Source organism: Labrus mixtus, chromosome 10 (genome assembly GCF_963584025.1).
Source record: "Labrus mixtus chromosome 10, fLabMix1.1, whole genome shotgun sequence".
In the NCBI taxonomy this organism is placed as follows: domain Eukaryota; kingdom Metazoa; phylum Chordata; class Actinopteri; order Labriformes; family Labridae; genus Labrus; species Labrus mixtus.
In genome coordinates this window covers 17,949,687-17,972,048 of record NC_083621.1, presented here as the reverse complement: position 1 = coordinate 17,972,048, position 22,362 = coordinate 17,949,687, and the positions used below count along the sequence as shown (strand labels likewise).

At 40.6% G+C, this 22,362-nt stretch overlaps 1 protein-coding gene across 1 annotated transcript; it reads right to left on the bottom strand.

Moving 5' to 3' along the window:
• Positions 1-1,887: 1,887 nt before the first annotated feature.
• Positions 1,888-20,015, bottom strand: pcdh12 (protocadherin 12). The gene is made up of 5 exons (XM_061048590.1): positions 16,745-20,015; positions 12,239-12,330; positions 9,177-9,325; positions 3,364-3,528; positions 1,888-3,082 (listed from the first exon to the last, which is right to left on the bottom strand). Exons 1-5 carry the CDS (start codon positions 19,604-19,606, stop codon positions 2,823-2,825), a joined length of 3,528 nt encoding a protein of 1,175 aa, XP_060904573.1. The 5' UTR covers positions 19,607-20,015; the 3' UTR covers positions 1,888-2,822.
• Between the last annotated feature and the right edge of the window lie 2,347 nt (positions 20,016-22,362).

The window sequence follows — 22,362 nt, the reverse complement described above, 5'->3', positions numbered from 1 at the left end:
GCTCCTCACCGAGTCGGAGCCTCCCAAATCCCAGGTCGACTGCCTCATAAGGAATACCCGCAGCAGCCAATGAGAGCAAGCAGACTGAAAAATCACCCTCAGCTCCAACTGCAAATTGTCTGAAGCCGCTTCATAATTCATAATGATTCTTCTCAGCCAGGAATTCACCTGTAAGGTTTTACTGGTTTTCTGTGATTTTTACCAAGTTGATCAAGTTTTGAAATCTTTTGTCTATGAAATCTTACAAACTGCAGGTGTGTGTCCTCTCATCTGTCCAAGTAGTCTAGTGTGTGCTTTTGGAGGATTATCATATTAGAAATCGGTTGAAACTGTCCTTATGTCTGTGCTCTCCTACGTTATTAAATTTGGATAAGATTTGAAAAATATTTTGTATAGCCATCTTCGTTTTCAGGTTTTAGAAAATAACTCCCTTTTCATTTAAAAAAGGACCCTTAGAGGCAAAAAAACAGCAAGCTCATTTATTCTGCATAGTTCCTTTGAAGGCAAGAATCGATTGCATTTGATACATTCAGTTCCACTTGTTCTTTTTGAAGACAACAATTCCTAAACATTGTGCCCCTAGTAGTCATTTAGATACAACAATAAATAACTAAATAAAACACGTTTATGTCTACACACACCATATCTCCCCTTTAAAATATATTTTTTTTATGTATCTTTATATTGCCTCAGTTTGAGTGAGTGCAAAATCATATAGGACTACACCCAGATTAACTGATAAGTCATAAAATCCTTCATTTCTTAAATCAGAAACCTTCACATGAAAAAAAGAAATTGAATGAGAAGGTAGAATTATATTTCTGCTGCTGTGTTACCTCAGTAGGCCACCGGGTGGTGCTGTTGTTCATGTTTTGTGAAGGTCAATAAATCCTTCTGATTGTAGTGTGTCTCTGAAACACCAGATGTTGCTCTACACACGCTCCGTTTAAATGATGTGAAAAAACAAAACAATCTGTTAAAAATGATACAGACTTTATTTAAAAAGATAACAATTCAATATAAAAGAGGTTTTCTTGATACAAAAAAAGTTTTACAAAAACTATTTACAAAGTGCTGTTCATCTGGTTCTGCAAAATACAAAAGTAGCAAAAGCTCGAAGACACGATTGGAGATTTGTTGCAACAGATATGAAAAATTGTTAATGTGCCAAAATGAGCCTGAAAAAGAAAAACAGAGGCAATCAGTTTACTTTCAGCAGTGGTTGAATGAGGGAGGTCCAGACGTTTTCATTGTCAACAAACACGTTTTCTTCCCTGCATTCAGTGTTTTTTATGTTGAGTCTTGAGGAGAAACAAAAAAGACAAAGCCACATTTCCTCCAGGACGCTGGACAAAACAGAAGCCAAGTTTGTTATATCCTCACAGACTCCCCCGTCTGTTCAACTGGAGCGTTTTTAAAGTTTCACTGTTCTTACGGAGCAAACCGCACACATTCTCAACTTTCAGATTCACCATTTATGTTTTTGACAACTCTGACTGAAACTCCTGTTTCCACTTCCTGTTTTCTTAAAATATGTTGTTCTTCCACTTTAAATGTCTTTCAAATGAAATAATCTGAAACAAAACTCTGTGTCATCATTACAGTCCATTTTTAGTAGACTTCTTTCTCTGTTTCCTTCCACTTCCACTTCAACTTGATTTTTTTGTGTATTTACTGCTAATAAAAGCTGAAAAGCACGGCCTGATGCTTCCTTATTTATTGACTGTATTTAAAAAATGACCTTTGACACCTCCTTACCAGAATATGTCATTTTCAACACATCTGTTTTAACTACTTCCAACATCAATCTTTAAGCAGTCTGTCCTCTTCCTTATCATTGATCCAAAGCAAAACCTCTCAACAGCTGCCCCCCCCCCCCCCCCCCCCATCCCCTCCGCTTATTAAAACGTAAGAATCACACTTTTAAGCTTGAATTTTATCAGCATTTTGTTTGTTCTGTCCAACACAGTCAGAATAAATGTGAACTGATATATTTATATTTTTTTAAGTTGTGACAATTGATGCAAAGCTTCATATGACATCCCAAATCAGTAGTTCACAATTATATTTAAAACATATATGTGGGTAGCTTATTTAGGTTTTACTGCAGATAATCAGGAGGATAATGATTGCAATAAAAACAAATATGTAGGAGACTAATTGGAGTAAAAAACAACTCTATATAGCTCAAATCAGCTCTATTGGTTGTCTGTCCCAAGTTTAGCCCAGAACATTTGCATGAAGTTGAAACTGCAGTACCATAACCTCTACATGAGGCCGGCACACACTTTATTAATACTACTAGGTTATTTATGGCTGAACAATCTCAATCCTACCCTGCAGTGTGACATTAACCTTCTTGATCAAATCATGTAGTGTGCACGTTTGAGCGTAGATGGGGGCCATATATAGCGAGAGGACGACATCTCTTAAGTTTCCCCTTGAGTGTGTGATGCCGGATATTCAATCTGGTGTGAATCTCTTTGTGTGAACAGGACATGGACTAGAAAAGACCTGAGAAGTGTAATTCATGTTGACAGAAGAAAAAAGAACTAGCTTCATGTAGGAACTGGATGTGTCTTCTGTGAGGCCTTCAGTTTTCTTAAAGGCACAGGAGTATTAAAAGCCCCTCCTCCTTATATTTATATTCAGATTTATCATAGCAGTGGTGTTTACAGTTGAAGTCATTTCAATCATTTTAAAGTATTTTATCACATAATGCCTCAAAAATCCAAACCCACTTCTCCAACACTTTCTTCCTCTTAATTTCCGCACTGAGCATCTTCAGTCTCTTCCAGTGTTTAATGAACACATTTAACGACTCATTGATAAAGTCCAGAGGCTGGAGCCAGGCCCGACCTCTTCTCCGAGTTCCCCGAGTTCTTTGCGGCGTTTCCTGCTGCAGTCGTGGCGGTGCCGTCAAGGCCCAGCGAGCGCCGGTACGCTGCAGAGAGCCGGTACAGGACGTCCGGTCGCGGGCCGGGGTGGGTGTCGGCCTTCTGAGTCATCAGCATCTCAAACAACGTGCTGACCTCAGACAGGAGGGCCCCGCCCAGTGGGCCGTCCTTCTCTGGAGTTTTACCTGAGAGGAGGAAGAGGAGAAGGAGGGGTGTGAAAAAGTCAAATCTGAACAGGTAGATTGTTGAGCAGAAGTGAAAAGAATTCACAAAAGACAAGCTTTTAATGCAGTTGAGGAAGATTTTGAAGGCTTTCTTTAAAATAATATACATGCATGAAAAATATTCAATGATGTATGTCCATTTTTTAAGCCATTTTAATCAAGAAGGAATATATCTCTGTTGATCTTCTGAAGTTAGAGTTCAAATCCCCAGAGGCTAAAAATCAAGTTCTTTGGGTTTTTACCGAAGGTGGAGAAGGACGAGCTGTCCAGGCCATCCCGGGGAAGGAGCTCACTTTCAGGGGACGGAGGCCCATTAGGGACAAAAACATTGTCGTGATAATCGGCGGCGAGGGGAAGAGAGAGTCTGGCCATCCAGGCTGGATCGTTGAGATCGGAGAAGACGTCATCTACAGACAACGAGAAGGAGACATGATGCATAAGATGTTAGAACTGAATGGTTTTGTCACATTCTCCCTCCTTGAGAAGAACCGGAAGGATGAATCTTGCACTTCAACGATGTCATGATTTAAACAATGTGTGAAATGATGGGGAAAAAAACTCACTGACAACTTGTATAATCTTTAGATTATCAAACTTTCCCTGCCTTTATCTTCTTAAATATGAGGCTTTGCTGCATTTTCTCTGATTCATATCCTTGTAAATATTAAGATGTATGGTCTCCATTGAACACAATGTTGTTGTAGCAAAATGCTTGTTATGCAGCAATGATGTTCATCCTCCTGAAAGGTTTGCACTCTTGTAATTTTACTTTCTCTCAATCATCATCCTTTTGAACGTCATCATTGAGTGTTTTGATGATTAAGGGCTGGGTATGGATTGTTCTGGGCTGGATTTTATATAAATATATAATCGTTATTATATATATAAAGGTTATCAGGCATAACCTCCATTCCTCAAAATGTTAAGTTCCCATGAGATGCATGAGTGCATATCAGAGGTGGTTGCAGGAAATGATGATGTTGTGTCCGATCAACAAATCAAGGAAAGCTGTAGAACGTTTTGTCTCTGCAGCCATTTTTTTTCTCTTTTCTAGAACTACTGTAAAAGTTTGAAATAGTTACCATCTTTTGTATGTTTAGGTTGTACAAAGTTTGAATTTATGAAGGAATCATCCAGAACCTCTACACTCCAGTAGTCAGGGGATCGAACAGTACTTTGTACATATTATAGCTCAAAGGGGCAAGATAACAGGAAATGATTTGTTCATCGTCATCTTGCTTGATTAAGGACAGACCAATCACAGACGATTATTCTGGGCGGGTTTGCAGCGGTTCAGGGATTCTCCCAAATGATCGAGATTACTGTCACTGAAGTGGACAGTCATTATCCACTAACACTTTTACCAGAATAAAAAAATTGACCGCTAGTTACAACATACAGGTGAAAAATGTGACTACTGACTCATGTCAAGCCAATTTTTAATTTTTTTTAAAACTACAAGCTAGGAATGGGATTGTTTGTAGCGTATTCCTTTACATTTAAAATGCACTGTTACCAAGTCAGAGCAGATTTTAAAACCACTTACAGTAAACCTTCATTTAGATTTGTTTGACATCTTAAAATCTGAAAATTCTGAAGATTTTGTGACACTGTTCATGTCCTGGTACAGATCACAGATACAGGGTTATCTGGCTTTTTCTTTCTCTATAACTGCTGGAAGGGAACGCGTCAGGATGAGAAGAAGGAAGCGACACAGAGGGTTTTTTCAGGCTTTTCCTGCAATCCACGGCGTCCTGCACACTCCAATACGCGGCTAAACCTCACGTCCACATCACCATGAAAACAAAAAAAAACTCTTGCCCAGTTGGCTGCCTCCAGTGTGACATTCAGTCAGTGTCAGAGGCGTAAACGCAGGGTGTGTCAGAGCAGCAACACACAAACCGAGTCTCTGAGTCACAGACAAACAGACTCAAGATGATTATACGCCTCATTTCATATATTTCATTTACTGTAAAAGCTGCTGGAGGAAAAAAAAAAAAAACACAACTGCAGTGTCTTCTGTTTCACAGCCTCGTTTTCTCTGATCGTATCCTCATCCTGTTTATGTCCTGTTCTTCCTGGTTGTATTCAGAGCTATTTAAGTTTCTTCTGATCTAATTTAATCTAAAAAGCATGAAAGAGTTTCTCAGCATGAAGTTAAGATCAGTTTATGACAGGAAGATTACATAAGGATGGAGAGACGAGGAGAAAAAAAACTTGTTATTGAAATTTGAGATTTAAAAATGGAATTATCGATCAATATTGTATCTGCAATAATGTGCTATAAGGGAACATTGCATGTTACATAAATGATATATGTATCCTTGACTGAACCATGTAGACAGCATATGTTATATATGTATCTAATGCTGGATGTAAATTGTGCCAGTGACTCCAGCAGTCAGAAGAATGTCTGGAGTAAAAGTTCAACATGCTTCATCTCTCAGCTCAGACTGATCTGAAGAGCCGCGGTCTCCTTCATGTAACCACAACCAGATGCAGAGAATTAACTAACTAGCGCACACACACACACACACACACATATACATCAAGTGTGGCTCAGACTGCCCTTGGAGTTAACCCCCCATCTCTTCTTTCCTCTTTTTGTTTTGGCAGTTTTTCACCAGAGATCCTCCAAACACATAGGAACCTCTTTCAATAACGAAACGCATCGAGTTCCAGCAGATCCTTCACAGATAAAAGTCTGCACACTTACAACCAACTTTCAGCTCAGTCCATGGATTAACCTTCACTCATCAAGTCTGAACTCTTTTTTTTCCAGTCTGGTATTAACTTCTTCTAATCCCGCGGAGAATAATTGTGTTAACATGATTAAAATATTACTCACTTTTAACTAACGTTTCTGCTCCAGAACACTGACTGAAAGTGACAGCTGACACTGATCCTGATACTTTCGTTAGGTTATGTTGTGTTAGCTAATGTTGGCTAATCAACACTCAGCTATGCATTGATGAAGAATCTATTGGCCTTTACTTCCCAAAGGGCCGCATTATTGACACAGCCACATCGAAAAAATGGGTAAATATGTCCATACTTTGGACGTACTTTGGGAAGGATTCTCAACTAAATATGGTTTAAACATCACCAAAGTGAAGTTAAAGAAGAGACTTTGTTGCTTTATAAGGTTCAAAAGTGACCCCAACTTGCACTTTATCTTAACATCTGAGTTTTTCTGTGGTTGTCAGGTGATATGTGTCATTTTGCCGAGATATTAAATTAACAAGCCCGTGCTGCAGCTCCACAGAGAGTTCAATGGTGGACAACACTTTCCTGAGCTCCTTTTGCCCCCCAGGCCTCCGGGCAGGTCACGTTAATATGTGATAAATCAGTTGAGTTCTGCTGTTTCATAAAACACTCAAATCACTATAGAGTATGAGTCCCAGAGTGATTTCTAATTCATATAAAAATGATGGAAAACCAAGGTTTTTTTCATCTACATTTCATCTTATTAAAAACATTTGATATTTCACTGCTGTTCTCAGGAACACCTTGACACCGCTAAAGAAGAAAGAAACTGAAATACACCGAGCCACACATTCTGCTTTCAACACCGGTAACTTCATCTGCAGCCCTGGACAAAGAGCCGGTATGTGTTTGTATGATTCATAGTGACAGGTTTGAAGAAGAAGTAGTTACAGGTGAGAAAAATAAAAGACAGAAGGGAATGTGTTACTGCGACGGCTTCATCAAAGCTCCAGCACACACACTGAGCTGTCACAGGACTCTGGTGTGAGTTACACTGACGATAGAGCCTGCAGGCTAGAGGTGAGTCAAGCATCTCTCTCTCTCTCTCTCACACACACACACGCACACACGCACACACACACACACACACACACACACACACACACACACACACACACACACACACACACACACACACACACACAGAACAACAACACACTCCCACTCGCCCTTTGTTTCTCTCTCTCCAGTCATAAAGTGGAGCTCGCTCTACCATCATCAGGCGGTAAACCCCTTCGCTCGCCCCAGGGCTCTGACCACCACAATGCCAGGAAGAAACTGTTAAACACACACACACACACACACACACACACACACCAAACTATACACACTCAGACAATTTCAGGTGCTGGCCTACATACCACTGTGCTACTCCCAAATAAACAAAGAGCCTTAGATATTTGGCAGCTTTAACTTCTTGTTTAGACTGAGAAAAAGAAAAGGATGGTCAGGGTTCAGTCATTCAAATTAAAGACAATCAGACCCATGAAAGAAAAACGAGACCTGCAGCTCACAGCACAGTTTTAAATTGACCAGAGAATGACTGATGAGTGCTAAATTGTCATATCTGGCCTGCACTGTTGATTTCGATTGGGTAACAAGTGACTGACACAACATGTATATGGCATGAAAGTAACAATAGTAGTAAAAGATTATCATATAAAATTAATGCTTTCATACAACTAATATCAACACCTTCAAATGCTAGGATGCTAACAAAATAAATATTATAATATGAAATCACCTGAGAGGAGTTTTTAGCTGGATATGAAATGGACTGAAATGAATACTGAGGATTCTTTATGAGCTCCAAAAGCAAACAAGAACACAAGCAACATGGTTGAAATTCTCTATTTTTGTAGAGCTTTTCAGAGGGCCTACATTTCATTTTTGCACCAATTCAATTGTTTTGTAGTCACGAGTATTCGGTTAGCTGTTTGGCTTGGTTCCAGGATTAAGAATTATTGATAAAAAATGAAATGTCAATGGAGGATTATAATGGGGAAATGTACTTCTGGAACCAGAGACACTGAGAAAGCGTGCAGTTACTTTTGAGCTCTATGGACTAACATGTTTTTAAACTGATATGCTAACCCAAATAGAGTATGCTAATGTGATCATGCTAACATCAAATAACACGACACCAACAGGCTAATGCTATCACGGTTATTGTCATGTTAAAGAGACTATGAGGTTTATTACTTGTACATGCTTATCAGCCTATACACTCACACGATACAACAAGCTAACACTTTCTGAAGACTAGCATTGCTATTGTTGATTTGTCTGAATCTAATGCAACTATACCGTCATGAACTGTTCACATGAACCTTTTTTAAATAAAGTTTGGATGAAATTTCAAGCCTTACAACATTGTATTTGAGGAAAAATACATTTCTATCTGTAGTATGAATCTTACAAAGTTAAGTTGTAGAAAGGAATCCAGATGAGTGGTGGGTGGATGTGGATGTATAACCTGCCGCTGTGTTATTTCCTGCATTCTTCCTGTTTTCTGCATGTGTCAGTGTGTGTCCATTGTAAGTGAGCAGTTTGTATGTGCTGCAGGGGTCAAAGATCAGCTGCTTTTGTCCTGATGAATCAAAAAGTTTCACTAAAAACTAAACACTAGAGGAATTTACAGTTTTAGAATAGAAGGCCAGTAAACAGGGAAACAAAGAAACCCTTAAACACAAACGTTAGATTGATATTACTCTCACTTTTTTATGGATGTGTTATGTTTTCTAATTAAGCGTCTTTTCAAAGTATTGTACTGATGTTAAAATGGATGCTTCTACTTCATTGATACAAGTTCAACAATCCCTCCAAACATTTGCTTTTTGCTTCATTTAAAAATGTGGCTTTCCTTAAAACAATAAACATTTGAAACACTAGGCTTGATTTTGATTTGTAAACGTTTCACAAACATTGCTGATTTTTTTCCTTTTTTTAGTTTGACTTTTAATGATGCACAGCCAACACCAATTCCTTTTTGTTTCTGTTTCTATGGCAACATCATAAATAAAAAAAATCCCTGTTTAAATTGGGTTGAATACAGAAGCAGAGGAATAATTGTGTGTCTGCGTTTGCAGCGATCATGTTATTGTGGTACAGAATTTTTTTTGTGTGTGAGAGTGGGGGACAAAATGCAGCAAAGGACCCTGGGCTGGATTCTAACCCACGGCCGCTGCAATAAAGACTCTATAGCGTCCGCACATGGGGCGCACGACACTACCACTAGGCTATCCAGCGCCCCCATGGGACAGTGTTTTTTGCGTTTGTGTGTGTGTACCTGGGCTGTTGAACAGGTTTTTAAACCCTTCCTCCAGCTGGGGGTCTATTGGAGACTCTCTTCCTGGTTCCCAGTCGACATCTCCAGCCTCACTCTCACCGTGTCCGCTGTCTTTGGTGCTCTGCCAATCAGAGCAGTCCTGACCATATCTGTAGAGTGCAAACACACACGCAACCGTAAATTGACATAAGAAATGTTTCCCTACATGAGTGAAAGTTGTTAAAATGTCAGGAATGTTTGTTTATAGTGTCCAATCGTCAACGCTTAACTCTTATAATGCAACAATTAGTTTCAAACAAGCAATCTGATTGGACTAGAGACATTCCATGAGTTCTGATATAAAGGAGAACATCACTGGGACTTTGACTTCATACAAACACACACTCACAGATAATAACGAGCTAACTAGCAGCTAAATCATGACAGATAAGATGACACATTTGCTTTCAGCTGCTGTCTGTCAGCTTGTGCAGGTACAATCAGTCTAGTGGAATTGATAACATTAAAAAAATGATTTCATAGCAGAATACTTTGTTCCCCCTGATTGTCTTACTTTTTTCACAGAGAAACAAAGAAGATAAATCCTGATAACAAAAAAATACAGACAGAACTGCAGTGTGAAATCTGAAGGAGTAGACCAGAGCTTTGGTGTAGTGAGATAAGATGTTGATAAAATGCCTGAGGTTTCATGTGACAAATCCATTGATAACCATGCACACACACACACACACACAGACACACACCTAACCCTGCAGAGCTGTAGTATCAGAGTGTGAAGCTGCAGGCAGGCTCAGACAGATCAAGGTGAGCTCACACACTCTGACACATACATCCTACATCATTTTATTCCGGTATACTGAAGATTAAGATGTAAGATGTAAGGTGAGATATGTAGCCCAGTAACTGCCTGAGTTTTTTCACAGCACAAACAAAAAATGTTTTAGCCTGACTGTAACACAGCGGCAAATGACAAACTAATCAGATTTCTTTCATGAAAAGTTTAGCATTTTGGATCTTGGGTGGAACAATTCTTACGAATGTTCACAGATCTGTCAAAGGACCTCACAGGTACAGTAAATTGTGTGTTTGGGATGTGTGTGTTGCGTATTCGGGTTGAAACAGTGCCTTGTGTGTATCAAGGTGATGTCAGATCTAATCTCGTCGCCACGGTGACGCTGAGGTGGCTGCTTCCTGTCAGACTCTGATTCACAAAGAGAGAGCTGCTAAAACCTGCCTTTTATACAGACACACACACACACTCAAACACACATGGACAGTCTTTGGGGTTATGAGACACTCTTCCTGTGACATTGAATGTTGGACTTTGTGTCCTGTTTGTCTGTTGCTGTTATTTCAGTCACAGCAGGTTAGTGGGTCAGAATCAGTGAGGAAGACATTCATCAGCTACAACTTTTGTCGCTCTGTAGAAAAATAAAAGAGTAAGAGTGGCCTATTAAAAACATGTTTTAGTGTAACTTTGCTCTCGTTTTACACGCAAAAGGAAAGCTGTCAAAACATTTCAGCAAATTGGACCAATGCGTATTTAAAACAATGCACTAAAATTACATGTTGGTTATATCTTTTGTACTTGTTAAAATGTTTAGGTTTGGAAAAGAAACACCTGTGAGCTCTTAAAAAAAAAGATAGCATTCTTCTTTAATGTCCGCTATCAGAGTCAGCCTGGTTTGATCAGAGAGCGCTGCAGTGATCACAGTCTGAAACCTGCAGCCAGCTGGCTCTGAAACAAACGACTGCTGATGAAGAGAGTGGAGGAAAAGAGGAGGAAAGAGTCGAGATTTTGTCTGTTCTGATGACAAGCTTCAAATTAGAGTTCAAGGTCAGAAGGAGGAGACTGTGGTTTTTGTTTAGCGACATGCCTTACTGCACTGCCTCATTTTAACCACCTAAAAGTTATATACCAACACCGAGGAAATATTCAATAAATGCAGTTTGGAGTACAAGTATGTGGGCCATTTTTACACGATTTGGTGTCTAAATGCAATATATGCAAACGGCTATACCGTCGGAAAGTAAAACTTGGTGGCAAATGTGCCTGATCAAAGAAAAAAAGGTGATAACTTCTTCTTATTATTATTATTGTTTTTTGCTAGTGGTTCAGAATGTTTTAAGTGCCTGTCCAAATTACAGAGAGGATCCCGACTGAGATAGAGCTGTTTGATAAAGAGGAATATGCTCTTTTAACCAAAAATAAGCCACCAGACTCCATTGACAAAAACACAAATTTTATCTAGCAGAACAAGGGAGACTCCCTCTTGACTTTTTAAAAAAACGTTTTGTCAAGAAATGTTACATTTGGTCCAAATTAACCAAATAATACACAAAAGTCACATAATAACACTCACAAAAAAGCGTATTAAGGTACAAATAGACCAGGAATTAAACTGCTCTTTGATATAAAAGGACTGTTTTTGTAAGTGGTGTCTGGTGGCTTTAAAAATAGTGACAGTCAACAACTATTTTCTGCTTCCAAAAAAAAGCTTAATCAGCATAATAAAAAAATGTTTCTATGCATAACAACACTAAATATGAGACTGTGACCTCATTATTACTGACAAATAGATGGAGTGTCTTGGTGGTGAAACAGAACCACTACAAACAGCCACAAACTGAACCCAGCCTCACTGTTGTGTTATCTTCTTATTTAGAAAACCTCAGACTGAAAACCACAGGAGACAGACAGTGTGAGGTCCTGCTCACCACTTTATAGAAAACTAGATTTAAATGAAGGATTACAACAGCAGAAGAATTACAGCAGCAGTAAATGACACATCATCTACAACGTAGTCCTGCCGCTGCTTTCAGCTCCATTCCTAAACATCTACTAAACACAAAACATGTCGGTGGTTGAATTCATGGCAAAAAAATTAAAATGGAAACTTCAATTGAGAGAAGAATCTAAAAACCATAACTCTTATCAGGTACTGATATTTGAACATCTACAGACTGAATTTTTGGTTTGGCTTTGTTGTGGTTTTGTTGCGTTTCTACTTCAGAGGAATGTGATGATGAATGCAAGGACGAGGAGGAGGAGTGAGACCGACCTGCCGTTACGATGAGAGTATTTGTTCCCTCTGAAGTTTGGCCTCGGCTGCAGCTGACCCTGGTGGAGGAGAGAGAGGAGCTGGGAGATCTGCTGCAGGGACGAAGAGGAGGAAGAGAGAGGGGGAGAACAGGGTTAGGATAATGACTTTTCAAGGGATTCATCTTCCAGTCATCAGTGGATCTGAAAGTAAATCTCACATTTGTGCAGCACTCGGTGCAAATATGAATTAGTTATTAGTTAGTTTAAGTTTGTTTTTTACTGCACATGTTACAAGTTGGTTCGATGATTTTTAGACTTTTGAACAGGTAAACTTCTTGGACTCCTGAGGATGTCATAACCCCCTTTGAGCACTTTACCAAATATTCAGGTAGCAGGTGTTTCCTCTTTAGCTGGTGCCAACTGTTGGTTTTGCCAGTTAAAATGTCACCAGTGGCAGATAGCATACTGTAAGGTGTGGTTGTTATTATGTTCCAAAAATAACTTGTCCTTATACCATAATTCAAATTTTGACTTTTGGTTCAATCTGTTCTGCAAGCTGGAGTCTGTTCTGGCCAAAGGTTGTTGGTGTTGCAATCCAAAAAGATGAACACAGTAATGAATCTTCTGTAGGGTAATAATTTATTTCGCTAGTCACTTCAATTTTGGGCCATCTTGTGTATTGATCATTTATGTTTGTACAATGCATAGTACAAATTCAGAACCTCCAGTATTTGAAGACTGGTTGTTATTTTAGAGTGTCAGTAGATTTAATCTAAAACAATGGACAGCCACTGGTGCTATTCTCATTTCCAGGTAGAAGGTGCAGGTTATGAACTTGTATTAGGCAGCTACTCTAACCTGCAGTGAGCGTACCTCTGTAGCCACAATGAGAGTACATGACGGATCTCCAATTGATCTTTGAGTTTTGTTATTTTTAAGATTAACGTTGAAAGCTGATCACAGAGTCAAGCCCGTAGAGATCTGCACAAGACCGATCCTGGGAGCCAACCATCTGGTCCAGTGAGTGTGTATCTGTATTGTTAAAGCTGGATCAACATTGAATGATTTCAGGGATGCTCAGGTAGAGAGAGAATAAACATTTTCCTTGTCCATTTTTTTTTTTTTTTTTTTTTTGCAGTGTGAGAACCGAGAGGCTGCGTCCGTCTCACTGCTCCGAGCTTTCTGCTGACAGCTCTGTTATACAGCGGATACACTCTGCACGCCAGGGAGGAAACACAAACACACACACACACACACATACTGTGGAAGGTAAGCATGTGCGTGTGTGTGCTTGCATGCTAATATGTGACTTGGTTTTAGCCCTGACATTTGTGTGTTTTTGCACGTGCATGCTGCTGCAGGGACAGGAAATGGCCTGTACGTAAAAGCCTATTCTTCTCTGGCCAGTTTCCTGTTAGGATGGGCTCCGAATTATGGACGAGAGGAGGTGTGTGTGCCTCTGTGTGTGTGTGTGTGTGTGTGTGTGTGTGTGTGTGTGTGTGTGTGTGTGTGTAGAGGTAGAGGTGAACAGTAAATCCCCCTCTGCAGGCGTTCATCAGGCCTTTTCCTCTTCAACCTCGAGGGAGGAGAGTAATCTGAAGCCAGAGGAGTGCCAACTAGGCCGACTATGAGGGAGGAGGAGAGGGGGATGCTGGGTAAAAAAATGAAGGCCTCTTCCTTTCTCTAATGGGCCTCACGTGAGGATGCCGGACCTGGCGAAGCTCTTTGTTCTGGTCTGTAAGGCGTTGGCGAAAACGTTTGCCCTCAATGACATTAGCACACCATTTATTCAGTTTAAATGTTTATTAAACTATTTCTGATGTCAATATGATGTTCTGAACAACTGATACAATGTCTTCTATGTCCATTTTTTAATTTAATTATTTCTAATTTTTAAAGTGAACTTTCATCTTCCTTTTATGTTTGTGCCCCTGTTACTTTAATGTTATTAGAGAGGACGTCTCATACTTTCCATTCTTTGTATAACCACTCCAATATGACTTCAATTGTACATATTTTAGTCAAATTAAGTCTCCCTAAGTGCACCCGTCACATCGTGGAGTATTGATGTTGTATGAGATCAAAAGTGTTTTAATTTAAAGGTTATCACTTATCTGAGTTCTTTACACCAGCTCCCAGTCACTGGCTCAGTTAATAGATTTTAAAAGACTGCTGCTGGTTTATTAGGCACTGAATGGTTTAGGGCCAAAATACATTAGTGTCCTACTGAATAACTATGAACCATCCACACCAGGTCGATTGGGTCAGGTCTTCTTTTTGTCCCCAGAGTTAGAACTCAAAAGTATCCAATACTAGCAGCTCCACATATCTGGAACAAACTCCCAGAAAACTGCAGGTCTGCTGAAAATCTTTTCTCAAGGTTGAAGACACCTTTAATTGAACGATTTTAATACATTTATTTAAATTAGATGTTTAACTATAAATCTGCCTTTGTCAGATCCTTTGTCATGATGCTTTTGATGTATTTAGTGAACTACTAAATTGCTAAACTGTGCTATATAAATAAACTTGCCATGCCTTATATCATTTATAATTGATGAATGTCTCAAAAAGGCCAAGTGTTTTTTGTCTCACTTTAAAAAAAAACTGCTCACAGTAAAATTTAACAAATGGCACTGAACCAGGAGAAAAAAAGCAAATGGGCAGGGACTACAGATGTAAATTAGCTTATAGCTAACTCGCTAGCTAATGGGGTGTACACTGTCCCTGTCAAAATAAACAAATAAATAAATAAGTGACTATTATATATATTTTAAAGCACATGTGAGGAACTGTACATATGTGTCAAATTAGGTGCCCCCTGCTTGTCACTTATTTAAATGTGTCACTTATTGAGACTCTTTAACATGCTGTAAATCACTTTGTCTGACGCCTACCCCACAGCACAGGTTTTAGCCATTAAAAATAACAATAAAGAAAGAATTGATCTTAAAGCTGACAGACTGGTTTGCTTTTTTTAGGTCACATAAAGGCATGAGTTTTAGTTTCAGTTTTTTCCATAAGCATTTAAAAACTCCTCACGGGAGCTTTAAGTTGTTTTTGATACACAGCAAGTCTCAAGACTTGAGACATAAGGTACATGTTACTACTACTTATGAAACTAATAGATTTTTTTTCAGGGTCATTCTACCCCAAAACGTTCAAAAACAGGGACAAGATTGAATCTATTTGAATTGCCCTTTAAAAGGGAAATGCAGCTTTCTTTTAAGTCCACTATCACTCATTCACTGGTAACAACTTCAGACCTCTGCAGTCTGATTAAAGACAGCACATCACAAACTTTACCAAATGGATTAAATAACAAAAAAGTTACTATATATAACTGACTCTAACCCACATCTCTCACTAATGGTTAAATGTGTGTATAAACAGTATCTGTTTGCTTTGGTTTGATATCCTACTCTGCACTTTGTGTTTTAGCCTGGTCTGTTTATCTTTCCCCAGCAGCAGCTCAGCTTGGTAAAAGTGATTTTTGGGGTCATTTGTAAGTGACAGAGCAGCGTGTCAGAGCGGTGTAAGATTACACCACAAACACATCACAGCTTACTTTAGCTGGCCGGGACTCCCCCCCTGAACCTCTCCAGACCCCCCATCCTGCAGAGTAAAATAGTTCATGTATCTCCTCCTCCTCCTCCTCCTCCTCATCTTCTGGTTTCAATATGAATCTGATATGTGATATTCAGTTAAACAAAAAAAGGGGGGGCGCTGTCAGACTTTTTCTGAGGGGATTACTGTCTGTGACACATGAGCACCTGAATAAACTTGCTGCTTTTTAGCTTCACAGCCATCCGTCAGCTTGTTGCAGCCCCCACCCGACTCCAGCCTTGAGGCTGTCTGAGTAAGTCATCATACAGGAGGCTGAAAAAGCAGAGACTGCTGGGAAAATGTAAGGGAAGCTGGTCTGTGTGTGTGTGTGTGTGTGTGTTAGCAGGGTAGGTGGGGGCTGGGGGCTCCTACTCTCTCCTCTCTAATGGACTTCACTTCAGATTAATCTCAAAGCCTGGGGGGGGCTTAATTACTTCAACACTAACTGTAAGCACATGTTGAAATGAATGTGATCACACGTTTTAGATGAAGGTAAATGACATTTAAATGAGTTCGAGCTGCAGAACATTAGTGTTAATGTTTAAGTCATAGATGGAAATGTTAATAAGAACACATTAAAAAATCATTACATTGATGAATAAACTTAGAGAGAACTTACTTTGAGAACGACTTCAGAGCTTGTCATAATGTAAAGTCATGTGATAAGTCCAACTGACACTAGTTACCAGGTAACTAATGACGTTTGTCATCAATTATAATGCAAGCTTGTTTACTTAGAACCAAGTATGTTTTACACATTGGTTAACTTCTTTTACAGCTAAGAAAGTGTCATCTGATGATGGAAACTTCTCTATAAATGCATGTGATGAGATTTGAGATTTGATAAAAAATAATAATGATCATGATAAATAATGTCTAAACTGCGACTGTTGGAAAGAAGGAAGATGCAACAACTCACCTGCACTTCTGGGGAAGCTGATGAAAGCTCAATGGAGTCTCCAAACGCAGCCATTGACAGACGAACCAGGTTTCGAAGAATCTGCCGTTGTTCTGCATCACGACCCCCTCGTCCCTCTGATGTTTTCGGCCTCCTGAGGGTTGCTTGAGGTTCTGAACTCAATGGTTCCACCTCTTGGCCTCCAGCAAGAATCTTGCGTTTCAGGGTGCTGGAATGTGAGACTGAAGAGGACGATGAAGGGTTCCTAGGTTTCCGAAGAGTGTGGTATGAGGTGGCAGGTGTTAGAGGCAAACTACCATCCAGTTCAATGTTTCCAGGTTTCCGAAGAGTTCTGCAGTGGTTGGTGACAGGTTGAATGGCATCCCCATCTTGGTAGCCTTGGGAATGGAAGCTTGTGTTCATAGCTGCTGACGTTAAGGTATACTGCCTCTCAGTTTGTTGTTCCTCTTGCATCATTGGAGTCGAAGCCAGTGGCTGGGCTTCACTATCATCCTCTGGAGGCTCCTCCTTTCGGCCTCTAATCACAGGAATTAACTGGATGTCAGACTTCCTAATGTTCTTCTGTGGACGCCGTGGGTGGCGAGTGTAGGTTGATTCCGCCTCTCTGCAGTTGTAAGCTCGGTTGTCACGTTTCTCTGGTCGGCAGAAGGTTGTCACCAAAGCGATGGCCAACAGGAGCAGCAGGCAAGTAGCACCCAGGCAGATCGCCATCATCATGGTGAAGCTGAGCTCGCCGCGGTTACCAGGTGACGAGTTCTTCAGATGGTCCTTGAGGTTGATGAAGGTTACCTCCAGAGTCGCCTTGGTGGTTAGGCTTGGACTGCCCATGTCAGACACAGCAATGTTCACCTTAAAGGTTTTCCCAATGAGCTCAGTGGCATTTGTGGTATTAACAAATAGCTGGCCTGTAGCCTGATCCAGCAGAAACAGTCCGTACGGGTTTCCATCAGTTATGAGGTAGCTGATTTGTCCATTTAGCCCTGAATCGGAGTCTTCTGCCTTTATAGTCGATGCTAGGAATCCAACTGCATCTCTTACTGCATGATCGATTGGCAAACTGGTGGATGCCTCTTCCAAGTCATTCCCCAGCTCAGTCACAATTTCCCCCTTGTTTGCGTTGACAGGTACACTTAGAGAAGCCACACCCTTTCTAGGTTTCGGCTCTGTGATGACTGGGTAGTTGTCGTTCACATCCTGGATGTCGATTTGAACATTGGCAGTGCTTGTGAGAGGTGGATAACCCTGATCAACAGCCTCAACAATAAAAGAGTAGGTGCGGGATTCCTCGTAGTCTAGAGGACGCTGGACGCTTATGACACCACTAGTTGGATGGATTGTGAAAGACTGTGAGTTAGAGTCCACTTCATTGGAGTTGTGTAAGTAGTAGGACACTCTTCCACTGAGCTCCAGGTCAACATCGTGGGCTTCAACTTTGAGAGCGTGGAAGCCTGCCATGTTGTTCTCCTCCAAGGAAGCCTTATAAAGGGACGTCGAGAACAATGGGGCGTTGTCGTTCTCATCCAGAACACGGACAGGCAGGTGTTTAACACAAGAGAGAGGGGGGTCTCCATAGTCTTGGGCGAGGAGTGTGATGTTGTACTGCATTACCTTCTCTCGATCCAGGCTGCCATTGGTAACAATCATGTAATTGTCTCCGTGTATGCGTTTTAGGCGGAAAGGGCCGGATCCTTCCTGAATGTACGCTCTCACTTTGCCATTTGCTCCTGAGTCTGCATCAGAGACCATCACCAGAGCAAGGAAAGTGTCCTCCTGTGCCCCTTCCAGCACAGTCGCCACAGGTGAGTTTGGTGGTGTCCAGGTCATGTGGATCCTCGGTGCATTATCATTTACATCTCTCAGCTTGACGTGCAGTTTACAGTGTGCGGGGATCGCATTGGGCCCACGATCACGAGCCTGTATGACTACTTCATAAGAGGGATGGGCCTCATAGTCCAGAGGTGCTGCGATACTAACAGCTCCAGTTTGGGGATCCACATAGAATAACCTCTGAACCTCGGGGCGTGTGTGCTTGCTGAGTGAATACTCCACCTCCCCATTGGCTCCCTGGTCTGGGTCAGTGGCCTTGAGATTGATGATGGTTGTTCCACGGGCTGTATCCTCAGGTAGCTCCACAGTGGGGGTGCTGTCCTCAAACGTTGGGCTGTTATCATTTGAGTCCTGAATATTAACACGGACTAATGTGCTCCCCGACCTGGGCGGGTTCCCTTTATCCCAAGCAACCAGAGTGAGGTCAAATGAGGCCTGAACCTCCCTGTCCAGTTCTTTGATCACCACTAGCTCCGCCTGTTTTGTCCCACCTGGAGCAACAGTTACATCCAGAGCAAAGTGTTGGTTGACAGACAGTGAGTACGTCTGGAGGCTGTTGGGTCCTGCGTCAGGATCCACCGCCCTGTCCAATGGGATTCGCATCCTAAGGCTGGCTGTCTCTGAGATCTCCACTTCCTGCAGCTGACTCGGGAAGGTGGGACTGTGGTCATTCTGGTCCATCACCTCCACACGAACCCGCAGGCAGTTCATAGCACCACTTTTCCTGTAGAGGACACTAAAGGCCATCTCGCACAGGTCTGACCCCCTGCACAGCTCCTCCCTGTCCAGTCGGCCTTGGGTGGAGACAACCCCATCTCGTGTGCTGATAGATAGGGGAAGGGCTTTTCCGTGCTCCACCACCTGGAAATCCTCTAGAGGGCCACCTTCGTCCCTCTGCCGGAGGTCGTCCAGCAGACAGCCAACATGGGTTCCCGGTGGCTGCTCCTCCCAAACCCGGTACTGGATAGTTATCGATGACGGCTCAGTGGAGTGAGCGTCAGAGCAAAGACTCAGCAGAAGCAGAGCCAGCAGCATAATGATGGAACTAATCTAATGTCTAGTGGCTAAAAAAACATCTCCAAAAATGAGCTTAAAGACCGAGATACTGAACAGTTTAACTTTAAATTTTAAATGTCTTCAAAACTGTCCTCTTTTGAAATAGAAGAAAAATAATGGTGTATTTTTCTGTATCAAACATTGTACAAAATGATAATTAAAATCATCAACTTTAGTCTAACTAAACAAACAACTACATCCACACCAAAGAGTGTGTGTTGGTTTTAAAAAGACTCCTGACCATTAAGGAGACAATCAAAGAAGCTAAAGTTTAAGGTATCATTCTCTCTCAGTTCACACACCATCAGCCCTTTCCTTCCTCCTGTTCTTACTCACTCATACAGCTGCTGGCCTCCACCTCTCACTTCATCCTCCTCAACTCAGGAAAGTTTAGCTCCAACTGAGAAAGTTTGGATGTGGGTTTCCACATGCTAGCGAAGCCCCAGCCAATCCGAATGGAGGAGGAGGGCCATATGCAAATGTATCCAGACTCAAGACAAAGGAAAGCCCTCCTGCCCTGAGGAAACGCACTTCTACTCTGGAGTGCTTTTAAAGAAACTTGACACCAATTCTCTATCACTTAAAAATGTGATAGACTTTTGCAGTCTGTACAAACTCACCATGACCTGCAGTCTGATACCTTAAATCACTTGGAAAAACTGTGTAAAGTAAATTCACAGTGGGAACTTAGAGCACAGAAGTGTAATTATTTAAACATCAGTGCTTCTGACAGCATAAGTATAAATGAAGACAGTCCTATAACCTGTCATTATGACGGTTTCAGAGCTGCCAGTCATCAGAAATACTATGCTTTGTATATAAACTGTCCATGAAAGCAGACAGGCTTTGGTTGTACCTTTTATATCAAATTATGATGTTGCTACAGTCAAGGACAACGGACACAATGACAGCTCTCTGCCTTCTTTGAACTCACAGCTGTTTTTGTTGCATGTCCTTGAAAATGAAAAAGATGATATGGTTGTTCCACTTTGAAAAACAATCCTTGATGATTCAGCCAGGCATGAAGTGAATGCTGAAAACATTTCAGAAGCCTGTCCTTAATGTGACAAAACCCACATTCCAGCCCTTTTCCAAAGTATAATTATTGACCACAGGCCACAACATCAAAAGGTCAGTATGTATTTTCAGAAATTCATGGTAGGAAATCATTTTTATCATCTCTTCACAGCTCAAGTGTCATTTGTAAGTGAAAGGAATTTGGATTCGGCTGTTTCAAATATAAATAAATTGAATCCCATCGCTCTCCTCAAGCCACCAGACTTGATTACACGACTGCCATTTTTCTTTGAAGACCTTTCGAGTTTCTTGTCTTCCTTTGCCTCAGTATTTTTTTTTTGTCAATGTGTCTCACACATACTCAAAACATTGAAGTCAGACAACAAATCAAACATCCTTACTGATCAGGTGGCCAAAAGCTCACATGTTCTAATGGGTTAAAATTGCTGTTTTTGTCAATGGCTGAGAAAAGAAGCAGAAACCAAGCCCTTACAAATATTTTGTAAACATATTCAATACAAGGAGAATATCAGGTGTAAATACTGGACAACAGGATATCTGTCTCGGTATTTTAAGCTGCTGTCTTGGTTAGATTAGAAACCATCAGACACAAAGATCAAACAATTAAAAACCAGTTTTGGCTGTGTAGCTGCAGATCCATTGAGCTGAAAGTCCCCCCAGCATGCGATGAACATGTATTTTTTTCATTTGGTCACCAGAATATCCTGCAGGCTGATAGACAGGAAGGTTCAAGCATATCACTTTCCTCTCTGCTCAGAGAGAGGAGGGACAAAACCTCTGTCATCGGCCAATGGCATTGTTCATTGAGAGATGGATGACTGAGATGAAGATCTTCAGACAGAAGTTTGAGGCTTAATCCCAATTTAAAAAATAAAAATATGCAATATTTAAACCCAGGGGCGACTAGGCTGTTACTTTTGCTTACTTATACCTTATAAGGGCTGTACTTAGTAAAGCCTAAATAAGATCATAATTCATGTTCAACAACTTCCTAATTTACAATCAATAAGCAGTAATTAGGATGGTATTGAGGGCTATTAGCCAAAGACTGTGGTCATGTAGATTAAAGTACTAATACACACTTAATAATGACTTATAAGCAGCCAGTATACGCTACAAATTTTCATTCGAATAAGCAAGTTAATGGTGATTACTGTGACCTTAATTGAAAGTGTTACCATTATTTCATTTCATTGTCTGTTTATTGGATTACATTGGACTAAATTGAAAGCACAGTGTGCCCTCAGTCAGACACTCAAAGGCATGCAGAAGTCCTTCAATCTCACACAAATAAAAAAAACTGTAGTGAATTATCCCTTTCAGGATTCTCTGGCATGAAAACAAACGTGTATCCACTTCAACGATGGTATGAGAAAAAAAATTCCAATTAAATTCATCCTGTGATCATACGTCATCTTTGTTTTAAAATTAAAGTGAAATTACAGTTTGGGTTGAGAAACTACTTTAAAGGATTCTAAATGTTGTCTTTGGTTAAAATAAATCCGAGTTAATGTGATAGGAGACAAAATGCTAACAGTTGATTCAAAGTATTACAATTTGTGTCGAGAAAAATCATGAGCTATGTTACGAAAACAAATGTTATTGTTAGCAGAACTATATAAATTATGCATTAATTAAAAAAAACAGAAGAAAAAATAATTCACAATGGTAGAAAGTGAGCTTTCTGTGAAGTCTGC